General features: G+C 42.0%; 1 protein-coding gene across 1 annotated transcript in view; it reads left to right on the plus strand.

Moving 5' to 3' along the window:
- LOC107124162 (plasma membrane calcium-transporting ATPase 2-like) overlaps positions 1-18,952 on the plus strand; it is a 265,585-nt gene that overhangs the window by 176,680 nt on the left and 69,953 nt on the right. The window contains 2 exon segments of the mRNA XM_015427552.1: positions 16,838-17,079; positions 17,899-18,133. Coding sequence (XP_015283038.1) covers positions 16,838-17,079; positions 17,899-18,133 — 477 coding nt within the window.

The following is an 18,952-nucleotide window of genomic DNA, read 5'->3' on the forward strand; positions in this document are numbered from 1 at the left end:
ATTTGGGTTGTTCAGTGAACTTGCAATCAGCCTATGTTTGATTGCCACTGTTCCAAATGGTATGTTGCAGTGCTAAACATGTGTGCCACAAAATGTATCCCCTTAGCGATTCCTTCTGTGATATTTAATAGACATTAAGATTAATGCTTCATCTTTTTTATTACATTTTCATATGGCTGTATTATTAATTCTTGGAACTCTGGGGAAACTCTTGTAACGAAGGAGTTACAAGACTACTTGCAGTCTTGCTGTCCATACTCCATACTGTATTATTATTATTTATTCTGAATATCTCCAAACTTATTCAAAACACCAAAAATTGGAATTTGTAACACAGGATCTAGTATTGTTTGACTTTGTCATTTTGTCTGTATGTGTATATAAACACCTACACACACTACATAAGAGGCTTCAGATTTCCAGTAAGTTGTTCAGTGAACTTGCAATCAGCCTATGTTTGATTGCCACTGTTCCAAATGGTATGTTGCAGTGCTAAACATGTGTGCCACAAAATGTATCCCCTTAGCGATTCCTTCTGTGATATTTAATAGACATTAAGATTAATGCTTCATCTTTTTTGTTACATTTTCATATGCTTGTATTATTAATTCTTGGAACTCTGGGGAAACTCTTGTTACTAAGGCGTTGTAGTCTTACTGTCCATACTTCATACTGTATTATTATTATTTATTCCTAATATCTCCAAACTTATTCAGAACACCAAAAATTGGAATTTGTAACAAAGGATCTAGTATTGTTTGACTTTGTTATTTTGTCTGTATGTGTATATAAACACCTACACACACTATATAAGAGGCTTCAGATTTCCAGTAATTATTTATTTATAGTCTGCCTTTTTTGCTGAGACTCAAGATGGATTAAGCTGTGTAAATCAATGTGATCAACATGATGGGACATCCAAGAAAATATGCAATAGGGCTTAGACTGCAGGAATCTGAAAACCTGCAGAAATATGAAATAGAGCTAAAACAAAGCATAAACATTTAAATATGACATGTTAAAAGATGTAGAAGTTACATAATAAAAGCACACTTACAGCAACAGTCAGTATGTGGTGATATAGTCCACAGTCCCTATCTCTTTGCCAAAACATCTGAGCTATTTCATTACAGTACAGCCTTGTATAAAAAACCCTTCCTGAACATTTCAATTATGCATAATATGCAGAAGGCCAGGAGAGTGGGAGCCTTCCTAGCCTCATAAGACACGCCATTGCATAAGGTGGGGCCCACAACAGGGAATGTGTGGGTATTTGTTGATCTTTTCCATTTGCAAGTTGGCACCTGCAGAAGGCCCTGCTCAGGTGAGCAAAGCTGAGAAGTGGTCTTGCAGATATGAGGAACCAAAACCATGAAGGGATTTGAATGTGATAACCAGTAACTGATGGGCAGCCAATTGAGTGACTGCAGAATAGAAGTAATATGCATGGTCCGCCTTAATTACCTAGATGTGGCATGCTGCATCAACTGGAGTCTCTGAGATGGCTTCAAGGGAGAACCTAGTCTCACTGTTACCATGGCATGGATCCAAGTGGCCAGATCGGCCGTGTCAAGGTAAGGGGATGTCTTGTGGGCTAGACTGAATTGGAAGAAAGCATTTTTGCAGCTGAATTAACTTGTTTCTCCAGCAGAAATAACCTTAGGCTCTTAACTGAGTCGGCTAGGGTCAGCTGAACCCCATCAAAAATAGGAAGCACAGTGTCCTTCAAGAGCACTGCCTTCCTAGCCGTAATGACTTCCATCTAGTTCAGTTTCAATTTGTTCATGTTGGGCCTTTTGACCACAGCAGTCAGGCAGTGTCTTATGACCTCTACCATATCACCAGGGTATTTAGATAGGGAGATATAGATCTGGGCATCATCTTCATGTCCCAAAGCTCTGAATGATTTTTCCTAAAGGCTTTACATAAGCCCAAACTGCATCTAGCATTTGCTCCACTGTTTTACCAAACCCATACTGGAACAGAAAAAGACGTGGCTCAAAACCACATTCAAATAATACCCTAGGGTCAACGCCATACTGACTGCAGAATCACCCCTGAATGGCCATAAAATGACCATAAATCTATGCAGATGGCTACCATAAAACCGAGAGATCAAACGAAGTGAAAGTGGCATGCAATGTAGACAGGAATTTCTGTCCCAGCATAGGTTTGGTAAAACAGTGGAGCAAATGCTAGATGCAGATTGGGCCATAGAGGTTGAATAACTCCTACACTGAACACAGATGGTCTCCAATGACAACTCTTTGAGTCTGATCCATGAGGAACAACTTGAACCAGTTCGGCACATCCCCTGATACCTACTTCTGTCTCAAAATGCCTCAACAGGATGGCGTGATATACTGTATCAAAGGCTGACAGTAGATCTAGTAAGAACAACAGTGAACCATGGCCTTTGTCTACATTCAGATGGGGATCATCAGCTAAAGCCAACAGACACAACTCCATCCCATAGCCTGATCTGGAATCAGACTGTAAAGGGTCCAGAGCACATGAGTTATGCAAGAAGGCCTGGCATTGGTCTGTTACTGCTCTCTCATTCACTTTGTCTAGAAAGGGCAGATTAGAGACTGGGTGATTATTGGCCACATCATTTTTATGTGGGAATGATTTTTATGTAGTGGGTGAATAATTGCCTCTTCAGGTAGCTGAGGGAAGTGGCCCTGAGTTAGTGACTGGTTTATGATAGTCCTCAGAAGCTTGTTAGTGTGGTCCTTGCATAATTTTAGCAGCTAGAATGGGCAAGGGTCTAGGGCAAAGGTGGTGGCCTTCACAATCCCAGCATCCTGTCAAGATCCATCACAATAACTTGGTCAAAATGGTCCATAAGCAAACCAGATGCTGTATTCAGCATTTCTTCTGTATTACAGCTAGTATCCAGAGCATATTCATGTTATTTTATCAGACAAAAAAACCCCACAAAAACTTTGTGAAACTGTCACAGCTAATTGTTACTGAAAAAAGGCTCAGTTTTAGGAGTCAGCAGATGCCAAAATATTTTGAACAACTGAGATGGTTGTGAACTAGCTGACACAGTATTTGTGGACAAGTAATATTCTTTGCCACTATCACTACCACTTCAAAAGTCTTCCAATCGGCATTTTAGCATTCTGTGTCAAAGTCAGCATGAATTTTCCATGAATCTTACAGGATCTTTCTAGACATCTTCTGTTCACCCAGTTCCATGATAAACCATGGGTCTGGTTTCTGCCTGGGGTGGGAAAAGTCGACAATGAGAAATCTTGGCAGTAGCTTCAAGGAAATTCACATTTCAAGCTCCCACTGCAGCCTTCAACAAGAATGTGTTTGAATCCTAAAATTCCCAAGAACATTCTGGAGTCCAGAAGGATCACTTAGCTTTTGTGGGCAGACCATTTTAACTGCCCTCCCTTTTGTGTGGTGGGTGTCAGTGCCATATTCCCTCTTGCCGTCAGTAGCTAATGTTCAGACCATGGTTCAGGCCATATCTCCAACCCCCAAAATAGACCCCCACACACACCTCAAAGGCTCAGAGCAAGAGGTTAAATTCAAGGTGGGACTTCTTTCATGTGTTGAGCCCATCATGATTTCAAAGAAGCCCATAGCAGCCAAAGAAGCTATAAAAAACTGGGCTGATCCTATCAAGGAGCATTCATGAATGTTGAAATCACCCAGAACTGTCAGTCTAGATATCTCTGGCACCACGTCTGAAAACACTTCTGCCAAGTCAGCAAAGGGGGCCACTGTGGAACTAGGCAGCTGGTAAACAAGTAGAATGCCTAATCTGTCCTTAGTTCCCAATGTAAGAAGCATACAGTCAATGCCAACTATAGTTTATTCTGAGAGTCTGCAGAAGTTGAAGGACTCACAGAAGATAGTAGCAATCTCTCCTCCCTGGCCACCCATGCAGGGTTGATGGGGGACTGCATAACCAGGCAGAGTAAGTTGAGACAGGCACACCATGTCATTTTCTTCCAGCCATGTCTCAGTTATGAAAACCAGGTCAATTTCTTCTTTCTGTAACATCTTAGTGAGGCATGCAGTTTTGTGCCTCACTGATCTGATATTGTACAGTATTACAGAAGAGGTGGAGGAAATACGGGCCCTTGCATCATCCACCCTTGGGGTGCTACAGAGGTTTAATAGGCACTGAGCATCCATGCCAGATACTGGCCATCTCTGAAAAATCCCACCCCTATATTAACCAGCTCCCATCTGCACTGAAATAGTGCATTTATCAAACATCCTAGTCTAGGTAAAGATTGACCCCAGAACCACTAAGATACCTCTCTCTCTCTCACACACACACACACACACACACACACACACACAAAACTTGCATTCAACACATTAGTGTCCACACAGCACTCCAGGGCTACAGTTGTGATGTGTTAATGTTAGCATTGTCCGACAGATTTTGTTCTATGTTAGTATTCCTCCTGTTTTCCAGGTATACAGTTTGTGTAGCTTTCCCTTTCCAGTAGTTTCCATTGCCAGCTGTGTACTCCAGCCAAGAGCCCTTGTGCTGTCAACCTTTGGTTCACACCAAGAGTTATCAACACTAACTTCTGAAAACTGTGTAACTGTGTCTGTTTGTTGCAGTCCAAAAAACAAGGTGTCGTGACTTTTTGATGTTCTGGTGATAACTCAGAGTCATGAGGTTCCCAGTTTTATCTGTCTATGCATTGAGTAAGGTTTTAATGTGCACTTGCTTTGCAGGATTTCTGATTGCATGCAGATGTAGGGTCACATTCTCATTGCATTGGCAAATGCTGCATATAAAACAGGAGGAAAGAATGCCATCTGATTCATCTTTGGGGGGGAGTGAAATCTGTTTCTTTTTAGAGAAGAGGCTTGGAGAGCACATGCAGTTCGTAGTGAGATCTTGAGGTGGTTGAACAGATTTTACCACATGAAACAGCACAACAGGGGTGCCATTTTCCTACATAAAAGTTACCCCTGAGATAAATATCAATTAGCACATCAAAAAGAAAAGCTCTCACTTGGACTACTAGCTACAGTACTGATGTTTGGCTTCTAGCGAAGATTTTGGAGGATTTTTTTAAAAAAATGGGATCAGTTCAAAGTATAATACCCCCATTCTGTCTATTCTGCCACCACATTCCCACCTCTTTTTAGTGTACATGTAGACAAGGGAGTTCTAAGGTAGATAGAGAGCTCTAATCTTGGTGCAGAATTAAATAGGGCTTCCTTAGAGAATTATTCACAGCTTAAGTAGGCACATTTGTTAGTGCTCATGGTTGCAAAGACACATGTCTGTGCAGCTGAGGCCCATTTTCCACTTTGGATCAAATACATTCTAAGTAATCATAAGGATGAAACCTTCCTTCCTGCTTTGCTAAAAGGAACTGCAAGCTTAAGTTTAACACCTGGCTGAAGAAAACACACACTAGTAACTATTTATTTATTATTCATTTATTTATTAAATTGGATTTACTAGTCTGCCCTTCCCTATGAATAGGGCCCATGGCAGCTTACAACAGAATAGTATACAGCTCTCAGTTTAAAACTAAGTTAAAACAAACCAATAAATACCAGTAGATAAAAACAGCATACATACAATATATAAGATGGCAGAAAGAATTCCAGCTCCCCAGCCTTCGTGGGGGAAGGGGTTATGGGGGATGGGGAATTATGTGAGAGTGCCAAAGGATGTGTTACATTGTCAGACAAGGTTCCTAGGCAGGTTTACTGAGACCTGGGAGATAGGGAAATCGGGGAACTTTACTGAATGAAATAATAATACATTCAATATTAATACATTCAAGCAGTCATGAAAATATGCATACAGAAATTATTGTCAAATATTAGAATTCCCATAATAAAATGCAAGAATTCCAAGAGCCCATGACCTTTGAACAATCTATATTGCTAAAGAAGAGAAAGTAAGAAGCCAAAAGGGCAGAAAAGAAGGAGAAAATGGAAGCTTAAAGCCATCAATTAGAGAAGGTCACAAGAAGAGATTCAGATTGTCAGGTGCAAATCTCAAATGTCTGAGCAGTAATCCACAGGGGAAACTTCTCAGCTACATAAATTGAAAGCATTTGGAGTGTTTTCCTGGGTCAGTGATAGAGACCCAGGCCAAAATGTAATCAAGATCTGGAGAAGGAGGCATGTAAAGTCTTCTAGGCAAGGCATGGCTGAGTATATACTTCACTCAGGGTACATGTCAAGACCAAACAGATATAACAGCACAAGGGTTTGGGGTTTTTTTTTGGGGGGGGGAGGAATCTCTTAAGTTACAGGGCTTAGGCTATTATGATATATAGAAGAAGGACAGGTATGAAAATTTATGCTGCTGTATGTCTTCCATCATTCATTACCTGTTCACGCGTTCAAATTAATTAGTTGGGGGAGGAGAAATCCCCAAACCCATTAAAATGTAAATAGGCTAATTTAAATAGATACTTTCCCCATATATATTTTAAGCCTCACTCCCTCATAAACTATTTTGAAAAAGATCTCCATGCTTTGCTAGTTCTTTTTTATTAACTTCAAATAAATATTTGCTGTTAGATCAGTTTAGAATCTTACTGCCAGTATACAGTGCATATTAAAATGCCAAATATATGAATCAGTGTTTTTGGAATTCTGGCTTTCTTTGAATAAAGCTATTTAGGAATCAGCTGCCTGGAAAGAGACAATTTTCTGGTTCAGATTATACTTGAAAATCATTCAATCAGTAGCTTAATTCAGAAGATAAAAAATGCTTTAAATGCAACACACGGCTAGATATGCATGGATATGCATGCTAAATTTAGGTCCATTAACTTGCCAAAGTGTTTGTATCTGTGCTGCATCGAGAAATGTATTAAACAATGCCTGAGTTTTTTACTAGGGAATATCCATTAGTTTAATATCCCTAAACTAAAAATAAAAAATAAAGGTATTTACTTCATTTGCCAAAAGAACACTGCAGAGCTAATTATAATTTTTTTAAATGTTTTGGTTTGCAGGATTTCATCTTTTTATAAATATTAATGTATATGTGAAAATTCTTGCTAAGAGAAAAGCCTAAAAGAAGAAGAGATAATTATTATTAATATTGTTAATCAATATTATAGAAATACATAGCATTTAAATGCCAGCTTTTGAAACTTTCTGAGTGCCTTCAAAATAATATCACCATATCATTCTCCCCTCTTGTAATTACCTGCAGATCCCTAGCTTGTATAAACTAATTCACGAGTATCTTCTCAGGGCAAGATTTGCATTTAATTTGTTGTTCAGTCGCACAGTCGAGTCCGACTCTTCGCGACCCCATGGACCAGATCACACCAGGCCTTCTGGTCTTCCGCATTTAATAGCACCTTAAAAACCAATAAGATTTCCAGAGTGTAAACTTTTGAGAGTCAGAGCTCCCTTCATCAGATTCTCTAGCATGTGGTTCTATCACATCTCATTGATGGCTCAACTGTTAACCAAGCTACTAATACTCACTGGGTGATAATTCTCACTATTATCATTACAGGACAATTAAATCTAAAAACTAGGACTAAAATTTGTAATAACGAATGCATGAAAAGAAGTCCTTAACCATCTTGTGAGTTCACAGATTTTATTCAGGGTCTTGCTAACAGGTGTAGTTCACCATGCAGGTGACACAAACAACTTGCTTGGGAAACCAGAACATGATGAAGATAGTGGTGTGGGAGGAGGCAATAGGTTTGCACTCATTATCAGGTCTAGATCTGTTCGTCATCAGGCTTCCAAGGATGAAAGCCTCTTCAAGCCACTGACTGATCACCTGCCTTCCAATTTCTGACCACACGTTTTCTTCCATATTGCCCAGGAGGAATACAATCTGCTGTAGGTTCACCTTCCTCCTTACTTGGGATGGCAAAATGCCCTGCTTCTCCATTTGTGTGTGGACACTGTTTGAGGCCTAGCCATTATTGTCCGAATATACACAAAGGGGACAAATCTAACCCCTCTAATTTTCTCCCAATTAGCTTGCTTTGGGTAGTGAGTAAGTTTTATGCTGGGCACTTGTGCTGGAAGTTTGGGAACTGGTTAGATCGAGAGAGCATCATAGTTGAAGAACAAGTAAGCTCTAGGTCCAGTTACTCTATTCTGGATCAATGCCTGATTTTATATGCATAAGAACATAAGAGAAGCCAATATTGGATCAGGCCAATGGCCTATCCAGTTCAACACTCTGTCACACAGTGGCCAAAAATACCAGGTGCCATCAGGAGGTCCAGCAGTGGGGCCAGGACACTAGAAGCCCTCCCACTGTTGCCCTTCCCAAGAACCAAGAATACAGAGCATCACCTGCCCCAGCCTCCTGTACAGTTCTCAAATCTGTTTATACAAAGACTTCCATCCCTTGGAAGCAGTTCAGTTTAAATTAATTAGATGCATATTTGGTGTTCCATGTTGCCCACCAAATGCAATTCTTAGAACAGAATTGGGGCAGATGTCATTTGAAGCTCATAGTTGGTATCAAGCTATATATTTTTGGCTCAAGCTAAACCTCAACCTGTCTGGATTAACCTCCTTAATTTTTTTGGATAGCTACTGCTCAGGTTGGATGGATGCTGTTGAGAATAAAATACAACTTCTTGGCCTTTCTCCTTTTGCAATAGGTTTTTGGGAGCTAAAGAAATACTTAACAAATCTGGGATACAACTCTTCAAGCTGATAGAGCTAAGGTGCAACTCAGTCTGGCAGTAGGGAATTGAAAAGTACTGAGACTTACTAGTGAATTCAGCTCTCATACTTTATTTCCAGTTAAGAACAAGACAAAGTTCCCGGCTCGCAGGCCCGCTTATATGTGCAATAAACCCCACACCCAAACACCCCCCCACACTCATGATAGACTATAACTAGGGATGTGCATTCGGTTCGGACAAACCGAATGCACCCCTGAAAATGGCCCATTTGGGCCCCTTTCGGGCTGCTGTGGGCCAAATCAGATTCTCTGATCTGTATCGGCTTGCCGCCGAATTGTCGCTGAAATTCGGTGGTAATTCGGCCCCATTATATCCTATGGGCCATTGAAGTCAATGGCAAAAACATAGGGTATATTCTGGGGACTGGAGGGGAGAGGATTTGAGGGAGAGGCTCTAATCACACAGGGTAGCTGCTGGAGCCTCTCCCCAAGATACCCACCATGTTTCAAGAACATTGGACCAGGGGGTCCAATTCTACGGGCCCCTAAACAGGTTGCCCCCATCCCCTCCATTGTTCTCTATGGTGGGAAAAATAGTTACTTGTTTCCCACAGTGCTGTTAGTGTCTCTGGGGGGGAGGATGTTTGAGGGAGAGGCTCCAAATTTTTAGGGTAGCTTTGGGAGCCTCTCCCCACATAAACCCCATGTCCCAAGCAATTGGACCAGTGGGCTCAATTCTATGGGCACCCAAACAGGTTACCCCCATTATCTCCACTGTTTCCAATGGGGAAACCCAGCCTGCAGCACTTAAGGCAGGCAAGCAGGCAGCACCCAGTAGTCAGATTCTCCCAGAGTATCTCAGGGAAAGTGAACTGTCTTGGGAGGTGCTTGTTTGCCATAAGATCAAGTGGCACACTCCAGAACAAGTGGCACTGTGGCAGTGCAAGCATGCCACAGTGCCACACAGAAACCCCAAAAGACCAACCAGGAAGCGGGGGAGGCCAGTTTCAGCCAATTGCTGCATGCATGTGCAGCCTGCAAGGTTGGTGGTGTTGCTTTCCACACCACCTTCCTTGCTTGGGAGGGGGGAGAGAGAGTCTGGCCCCTGTAAGCCGCCCTGAGCCCACGGAGAGGGCGGGGTATAAATGCGAAAAATAAATAAATAAATAAACTCTACCCAACTCTACCCTGGCCTGACCTGCTACATCCCTGTACTTCTGGTTGCACCATCAATTTACACAGGGAAGGGCCTGTATAAATGTTTCTGTTGGTCTTTTGGGTTTTCTGTGTGGCACTCTGTCATGCTTGCACTGCCACAGTGTCACTTGTTCTGGAGTATGCTCGAATCTTTTTCCTGGTCATTTTTTATGGGAGGTGGTATCCCATCCTTGTCACCAGTGAAAAGTACTGAGACTTACTAGTGAATTCAGCTCTCATACTTTATTTCCAGTTAAGAACAAGACAACAGCACACAGGCTGGCTTATATGTGCAATAAACCCCACACCCAAACACACCCCCACACTCGTGATAGGCTATAACAGTAGCCGAGAGTTCCATAGGCTCCTGGGCAGAAGCCTAGCCCTCTGAGTGGCGCGGGGTAGGATTTCCTGCCCTCAGTACTACTGGAAGGGAGATACTTACATATTCCCTACCTTCAACGTCGGTGCTCCTGACAATTGAGTACAGTCAAAACGGTGAAACGTGTGTTATTATACTGCCCATTTCATAAGGACATCCATTCCACATATTTCACCCCTACTTGATATAAGCTTCCAGGAAGATCTGAAAAATTCTCACATATCTCCTCTTTGCAGACTGGTCCAATGGGACCAACCTCTAAAGTGGCCAAATTCTGTGTGTGGAGAAGCAGCCAGGCACCCTAAGTGAGATCTTTTGAACAGAGTCTGAGACCTTTAGAAAGAGCAAAGATCTTTATTTATTAAAATACAATCTCATTTCACTTGAGCACAAGAATCCTGGAAAACACTATTATCAGAACACTACAGAATGTTGCTGAGCAAAGAAAAGAAATAAAAATAACATGAGAATTCAGTTTACAGTTATTGGTGTTACCTTGATATTTCCCTCAATGGAATGGGCACATGCACACCGGATCTTTGAAACAGAGGCTAGTTATGGCGTACCTCACTGCATCCCCCCCCCCACTGCATCCCTGAGTCTTTGCTTGCACCACTTTCTCACAATGTGTCAGACTTTCCTCCCTAGCTGGGAGGGTTTCACACCGACCTATCCTGAAATTGGTTTTAAGGCCCCACTTGTGCTGCCTTTCATCTCTCTCCAATCAGATTAAGGCATATGACCTCAAACCTTTTATGGTCCAACTCAAGGTATGCAAATAGCCATCTATCTTGCCTCTTCCTGGCAGGTGGGCATATGGCCATCTCTGTCCTGCCTCTGTAACATGATAAAAGAAAAGTCATCTCTGTCCTAAAATTTGTGGAGTTTATTGTTTCATTCCAAGGAAATAGTGTTTTCTCTGAGATCAGGGCTTCCCTGAGTGTTTATCAAGGTGTCCTGCATTTCGCTAGCATCGCATCAGATGATACACAGCAAGTGAGAAGGTGAAACTATTTGTTCTTCATATGGCTTCTTACTCTTGAATTATTATTCTGATAGGAAATATGTTCAGTACAGATAATAACTGCCTACCTTGTTTCCAAATAATTAAAAGGTGGGTCTGTGGAAAGGCAGCATATAACTTAAGCAAATCTTCCTCAGTTGTTTCATACTTACATACAGGGGTCGTTTCGTAGAAAAAGAGCTAGGGGAACTCATTAGCATAACTCATTAGCATATGCCACACACCCTGACATCACCAGAAGTGTGTCATAAGGCAACACACCCTGCCCCCAACGGTCCCGGCCGCCGCCGGCCTTGCAGCTCCACTGCTGGGAAGCAACTTACCCTCCCTCTTCTCCTGCCTCCTCCTGGCTGAATGAGGACCGGAAGCAGGGGGCGGGGCTTCGTCATGTGCCCCACCCCCTGTACTTCACCTGGGGGAACTGCGATCCCCCGCGATCCCCCCCGAAATGACCTCTGCTTACATATGAACATTTTAAACTAAACTGGTTTAAGATTATTTGGGAGGTCTAAATAAGCACTATGGAAACTCCATCTGTTTTATATAAGGGGATAAACAAGCATTTATGTGTGCAGGTCGTGTCTGTGGCAGCCCCTCTTTAGGTGCTTGTGCACTCATGATGGCAGGATATTCTATGACACAGATAAAGCTCAGCTTGGTTTATTATAAGTTTAGCAAGATAGAAACTTGAGGTTAGGAATCCTCTCAACAATTCAGGATACATCACCAAGGAAGAGTCCTCAAATCAGTTCAGGGTACACCACTAAGTAAATAATCTAGCTGCTAGCCATGGGACTGACTAGAGGTCGTGAACATCCAAAAGAATGAATAATAGGCATTTATGGGAAATTTAGTCTCTTTTATTTCTTTAACTCTGAGAGTTAGCACACATGCAATAACATAAAAGCAGCCTTTGTTCCAAATACAAACCAGAGTACCTCACACTAAGGATTGAGAAAAGCCATCACTAAGAAAGTTTCAGCACACAGTTTGCACATGTTAAAACACTGCAGAACCAGTTATGTCGCGGCTAATTTTCACTACTGTATTCTTCACTTTAATGCATCATGCAGAGATTATGGGATCTGCAGCTGCCACGAAAGGTCTAGCGAACTGTAAGCCCTATTTCAAAACTTCCAAGTTTATGCTTCTACATGTGCTGTCAACCATTCAACTAAATAAAAAATTATTTGTAAGCCATAACTAAAAAGCCTAATGTAATAAAGAGTTTTCATAATGACTATGTGGGGGTATGGGGAGATTTGGTACTAATCACGGCTATGTTAGAACTATATTCACTGGTTCAGTTTTTATTATGCTCTGCCAAAGTTTAGGCTTTTGAATGTTTTGTGTTGAGGGAAGCTTCTGTTGCAAATTGTTCAGCAGCAGCTGCCCCATGAAAGACAATGTGGTATATTAGTTACAGTTTAAGACAGTTTAAGATCAGGTTCAAATCCCCACTCGGATGTGGGAGCTCCCTGGGTAACTTGGAGCTGGTCATATACTGTCTCATCCTAATATACCTCGCAGGGTTTTTTGTGAGAATAAAATGGAGGAGAAGAGAATGACGAAAGCTTTGGGTCCCCACTGTGGAGAAAAAATAAATGAAGTAAAAAAATTATATATACATGGCTGAAGATGGGGGGAAGGAAGGATAGAAATCTGAAGAGTGGGGACATATATAGTAGGTAGGTTGACTGGTGTGTAGGAAGGCGAGATGGAAACAGGACAATGGGAGGGGCTAGGGTGGACTTTCAGGGAAAGGAAAAAGGAAATTGTGGGCAGGAGGGAATAAGATGCCCCCTGCAAGTCCTTGAGGGGTCCCCCACTTGTACATTTATAATTTCTTGAAAATAAATTATGTTAAATTTTATAGTAATGTGTTTTTTTTAATAAACTGGCAAATATTTCCCTCCAATTCAGAAAGCAAATAAAAGTGACAAGTGGGAAATATGCTGAAGTCATTATAACATGTACAGAGCTGCAAGTGCTTAATCTTTACATGTTTCTACTCAGACATACTCCTCCACAGCCATTCTAAGTAGACTTGCGTACGTCTAAGAGTTCAAAGAAAGCCACCATGAAAGAGACTTGTGTATATACCAAAGGGAACGTGTAGGTCGTTAGGCTCTACAACTGACCTTTTATGTGTGAACAATGCTGTACAATAGTTACTTGCTAACAGCTGCGGTGGCTCAAGTGGTTAAGACGCTGAACTGCAGGCTATGGAAGGTCAGTAGTTCAGCAGTTCGAGACCCGAGTGTGCTGCATGGTGGAATGAGCTCCCGTCTCTAGTTCCAGCTCCTGCCAACCTAGCAGTTCGAAAGCAAGAAATTGCAAGTAGATAAATAGGGACCACTTCAGCGGGAAGGTAACAGCGTTCTGTGCGCCTTGGTGTTTAGTCATGCCGGCCACATGACCACGGAAATGTCTTCAGACAGCGCTGGCTCTTCGGCTTTGAAACGGAGATGAGCACCGCAACCCTAGAGTTGGATTCGACTGGCTTTCGAGCAAGGGAACCTTTACCTTTACCTAACAGACAATGCTGAATAACTTCCCCTGCTGGTTTGAAACGTGTTGGGATTATTACCTGTACTATTACCCATATTAAAGTTTTTCTTCTTTGTGGTTTGCCATATTTGTGTGTTTTGAATGTTTCCTTGCAGCAATCAGAGCCTTCAATAATATTTCTAAATCCAAAGAAGGGTAGGTTCTCACCAACTTGCTTTATTGTAAGAACAACAAACATTTGCTGTCTCAAGCCACTGTAGCATTTCCCCTTCCTCTTTTTAAATACCATCTCCCATGTGAAATCTAGTGAAAGTCTGATCCAGCACAACTGGTTCTGCATTAGGGTTCCCAAATCCCCCCGGGGGGGCAGATTTCCCCCCACTTTCAAGGCCCGACTTCCGCCCCGCGCGGAATTGGGCCCGGGGGAAACCCCACCCCTGTGCGCGCGTCACCCGGAAGTGACGTCGCATGCTGGGGGCGGGGCCACGCCATTTGAGGGGGAAACTCTTTGTTTTCCCCTCAAATGATGTGGCCTTGCCCCCAGCGTGCGACGTCACTTCCAGTTTGACGCGCGCACACGAGTTAGACGCCATCCGGGAGCCCCCCGCTCCCGGCCAAAATTCATTTGGCAACCCTATTCTGCATGCATTCTTCCATCTCCGGCGGCATTTTTCAGAAGAAACTATCATGGGTAATTGACCTGTAGTTTAAGCAGCCATGTTGGTTGCAGTGGAACAGCTAGATTCAAGTTCATCAAGAGATGAATAAGATATTGGGGGTATAAGCTTTGAAGAGTCAAAGCTCCATTTATCAGGTAGAGGCTGCAATCATACGCACAATTAGACCCGACATAAGTGCAAATGCTGGGTGGATTTAAAGGGCGCGATCAGACAACAACATCTGGGAAGTGCCCCGCAGCTGTCGAAAACCCGTTCTGCTCCACAAACAGAAGCGGAGTTAAAAGACACCGGGGGAAATCCGGTAGTAAACGGGTTGCGACGGGCCACATACAGACTTTCCTGTGTCTGATCACTCCAGCGTGCTCTCATGGCATTGGGATGGTCTGATCAGGCCATCCCGACTCCATGCCATTGTTTTCCCGCCCCTTCGCAGTATGTGCATCATCGCAAACTCCATTGGGAGTCCTCGGTGCGGAGGTGTGATTCATCGATCCCTTGGTTAAGTGCATGGGGGGGGGAAGGCACAAAAAACCCCAACTCACCCACAGTTGCATCTGATCACACACTGATGGACTGTGCCCGCAGTTTCAAACGGAGGTGTGATCATGCAACTGCGGGTCAAATTCCTCCAGAGGAAATAGCCTCCCCCCCCCCTATTTTTTCTGGCTCGTGTGACTGCAACCAGAAGTCAGAATGGAGATTTCTGAGTCCTTATATCCTAGTCAGAAAGGGGGAGGGGCATTTCAAAGAAGGAACTCAGGAATCATTTTACATTTTAATCTTCCATATTATTCTATTGCTGACCTAAGAGTGGCAGTCCTCAGAGAAGCTTCAAGGGGAGATTACAATGTGAGAATGCTGAACCTGAGTTCATTCACAAGTTGAGAACAATGATACCCTCCCAGGCTGAATAGAGATATAAGATTCTTATTTTACTACATATGATCATTTTCTCTCTCCAAAATTTTCCCCTCTGCTTTACTCAACCTGATTATAATTTGCATTGTACCTCTGTATCCTGAGTTCCTTCTCTGAAACACCCGTCCCACCTTCTGACTGGGATATAAGGACTCAGCGATCTCCATTCTGACTCGTATCTGATGAAGGGAGCTTCTATCCGGGAACGCTTATCCCCCAAAAATCTTGTTAAGCTCTTAGGATGCTACTGGATTCAATGCTAGCTGACCTATAGTTGGAGGGGTGCTATATTGACCAAAGCTAAGCATTCTCTCTATATCTGTCTTCACATTTTCCCAGGTAAATGAGCTGCTATTTAAGAAAAATATAGATTTAAAAGAAGTATTTAAATTAAGCCTTAACTTGCTGAAGGGCACAAAAGGAGAAAAATAAGGAGATTTAGCATTCAACAGGACTCAAAGCACTTTTGAGATGTTATCTCAGTAATCCTTAAAGCAAAACAAAACAAAATCCAGAATGGTAGTTTATTGCATAGTTTATTGTATGCATTTCTTGCTTTTACTATGTTGTCTCCTGATTTCTATAATCCGTTTTTTTTTTTTTGCATTTCTTCTGTCATTTCTTACACTGTTTTTATTGCATTGCTTGCTGACTTAATCATCTGTTCTTATTACAATGTTTGTTATATGTTTTATAATGCTTCTGTTGTATTGCTAAATTTTTATCAGCCTTGAATCTCAGTGAGAAAGATGGACTATTAATGAAACAAATAAATAAATGGGCCATTATTGTTGCCCCCACATGACAGATGGGGAACTGGGTCTGAGAAATAGTGGCTTTCCCTGGATGATCCAGTGACTCATCACTGGCAAGCTCTGAACAGGAAACATTTGGTTTACAGTTGATCTAGAACAGAGCTGCTCTAGCAAAATTCTGAGTAACCTCTAGTCACGTTTTAAATCTGAATAACTGCATTTTGGTACAAAGGTTTTTAATTCAAACTGTGATGGCTTAAGAACTTATTACAGCGCTGTAAAGCATAAGCTACAGGTTACATGCAGTTGTATAATATCTTCCCCTGGCTCTTTTTTTTTTTTAAAGAGAGAAAATAGCTGCAGTCTTGAGAAGCAATCTGGCAGGGAAGGGAGTACTGAACCCTGTGACCATTTTTCACTCCCCCCTCCCCAGCTTTTCTCTTTGTATGGGAAAGAATAGAGGTCCAAATATTTTATCTCCATCAAGGTGAAAAACAATTGGAGAGAGCAATTTCAAATGGGGGGGGGAGACAGTCCAAGGAGAAAAGGTCAAATGTCCCTCCTTGCAAGTAGTCCATTCCATAACATAACTGTTTCTATTTACCTCCCCCCCCAAAAAAAAAAAAAAGCTGGGGAAAAGGAATATAAAACTTCATGTAACATTTATTTTATATCAGTATGCTGGACTGCTGGACATAAGAAAAGGTTTGAATCTAATTCTTTCTTTTTCCTTAGCCACCAGAAAAGGAAGGTGGTCTACCTCGTCAGGTTGGCAACAAGACAGAATGTGGTTTATTGGGGTTTGTCTTGAACCTAAAGCAGGATTATCAGCCTATCCGGAATCAGATCCCTGAAGAGAAGCTGTACAAAGTGTACACATTTAACTCTGTGAGAAAGTCAATGAGCACTGTCATTAAATTACCAGATGGTAGCTTCCGAATGTACACCAAAGGAGCTTCAGAAATTGTCCTAAAGAAGTATGTACACAGTATCTACACTGAACACTTTACACTAAATTCTGTATGCTTATGATCCAGTTCTTATTATAATATTAATACAATTTTACTACTCTAAACACACAAATACTAAGCTCTTGAAATGTTCAGCAAGAAAATAGCATAAAACTTTTATATGCCCTCCAGGGGCAAAATCCATCTTCTCCATAAATCCATTTGAATGGAGTAGTAGCTGTTGGCAGTTTTATTGTGCCCTTAAAGAGGTATCATTCATTAAAGTGGTGCTGTGTAGGAGAACTTCCTGGTAGATAATGACCACATTTGTTTTTCAGTTCTCTGTTAACCTTGCTCAGAACTTTGTTAAGTATTATTAATATTTAATATAGCACTTTTTAATATTCTAAATGTGCAACAATATTTTTATTGGTTGTTATCATGTGTGTGAGAACACTGTGGTTTACAGTTTTATTGACTGTCACTTTCTTAAAGCCAAGGTCTTGGGGCTCTCCCAAGGATCTTGGGTAGGTCTTGGGGCTCTCCAAGGATCTGAACCCAGCCATTCAAACCCAACAGTCACATCTGTGAGTCTTTGGCGGGCTAGGCTTCTTTAGCATGCATTCCGGCAGCAGTTGGCAATTCTCCCTCCAAATTCTTATTTATAAATAGATGATAAATAGATTTCTTATAATTAAGAAATGTTAAGTGATATTCTGTTCACCTTGTAGCTTAAGAAAGGGGTAACCATTTTTCTAGTTAATTTTTTCATACCACATACTGCATAGATTCCTCAGCAGTTTCTTTCACAGCTATACAATTGTTGATTATATAATTTATTTTCAGGTGTTCTAAGATCATTAATGCAGCAGGTGAGCCTCGCATCTTTAGACCCCGTGACAGGGATGAGATGGTAAAGAAGGTGATTGAACCCATGGCCTGTGATGGACTAAGAACCATCTGTGTTGCATATCGAGACTTCTCCAACAACCCTGAGCCAGACTGGGACAATGAAAATGATATTTTAACTGACCTGACCTGCATTTGTGTGGTTGGCATAGAAGATCCTGTAAGACCTGAGGTATGCTAGATTTACGCTCTAAGCAATTTCACTGCCAGTTATGAAATCAATAAGGATTACTTCCAAATAAAATCTGAGATCAGAATGGTAAAACGCTTGCATGAACTACAAAAACTGTATGACTTACTTTTGGAATTTAGTCTTAACTAATTGAGCATTCATTTGCAATAACTCTTCCTGGAGTTGTTTCATTATAACCTTGAATTTTTATCTTCAGCAACTACTATACTTCTGTCAGCACTAGGGATGGGCACAAACCGGGAACATGGGGGTTCATCTCGGTTCATGGTTCGTGACGTCCCACAAACCATGAACCACAAACCAGGAGAAACTTTCCCCGCTTTGCAAACCAGTTCAGTTCATGAGGCTCATGGATCTTCCCTCCTTTCTGCTGATAGTGGCTCCCAAAGGCCAGCAGAATGGAAGGGGGGAGATCTTGAAAAAGCCATTAAAGGGATCATTGCCTTTAAATGGCTTTTGCAAGCAGGCGCTGTGGGCAAGTGAAGTCCAAGTGGATAGTCCCACACTTACTGTTAGGCTGGAATAGATGCAAGCCATTTCAGTTATCCCTTTCACTTCCCCCCACTTCCAAGCAGGAGGGAGTGAAAGGGATTGCAGAAATCACTTCCAACCAAGGTTCCCACTAACACATGGAATTCACTGCCACAGGAGGTGGTGGCAGCTCCAAGCATAGACAGCATCAAGAGGAAATTAGATAAACATATGGAGCAGATGTCCATCAGTGGCTATTAGCCACAAGGTATAGATAGGAACTCTCAGTCTGAGGCAAGTGATGCTCTGTACTCTTGGTGCTTGGGG

Source organism: Gekko japonicus, unplaced genomic scaffold, assembly GCF_001447785.1.
Source record: "Gekko japonicus isolate JY-2015 unplaced genomic scaffold, Gekko_japonicus_V1.1 scaffold354, whole genome shotgun sequence".
Lineage (NCBI taxonomy): Eukaryota > Metazoa > Chordata > Lepidosauria > Squamata > Gekkonidae > Gekko > Gekko japonicus.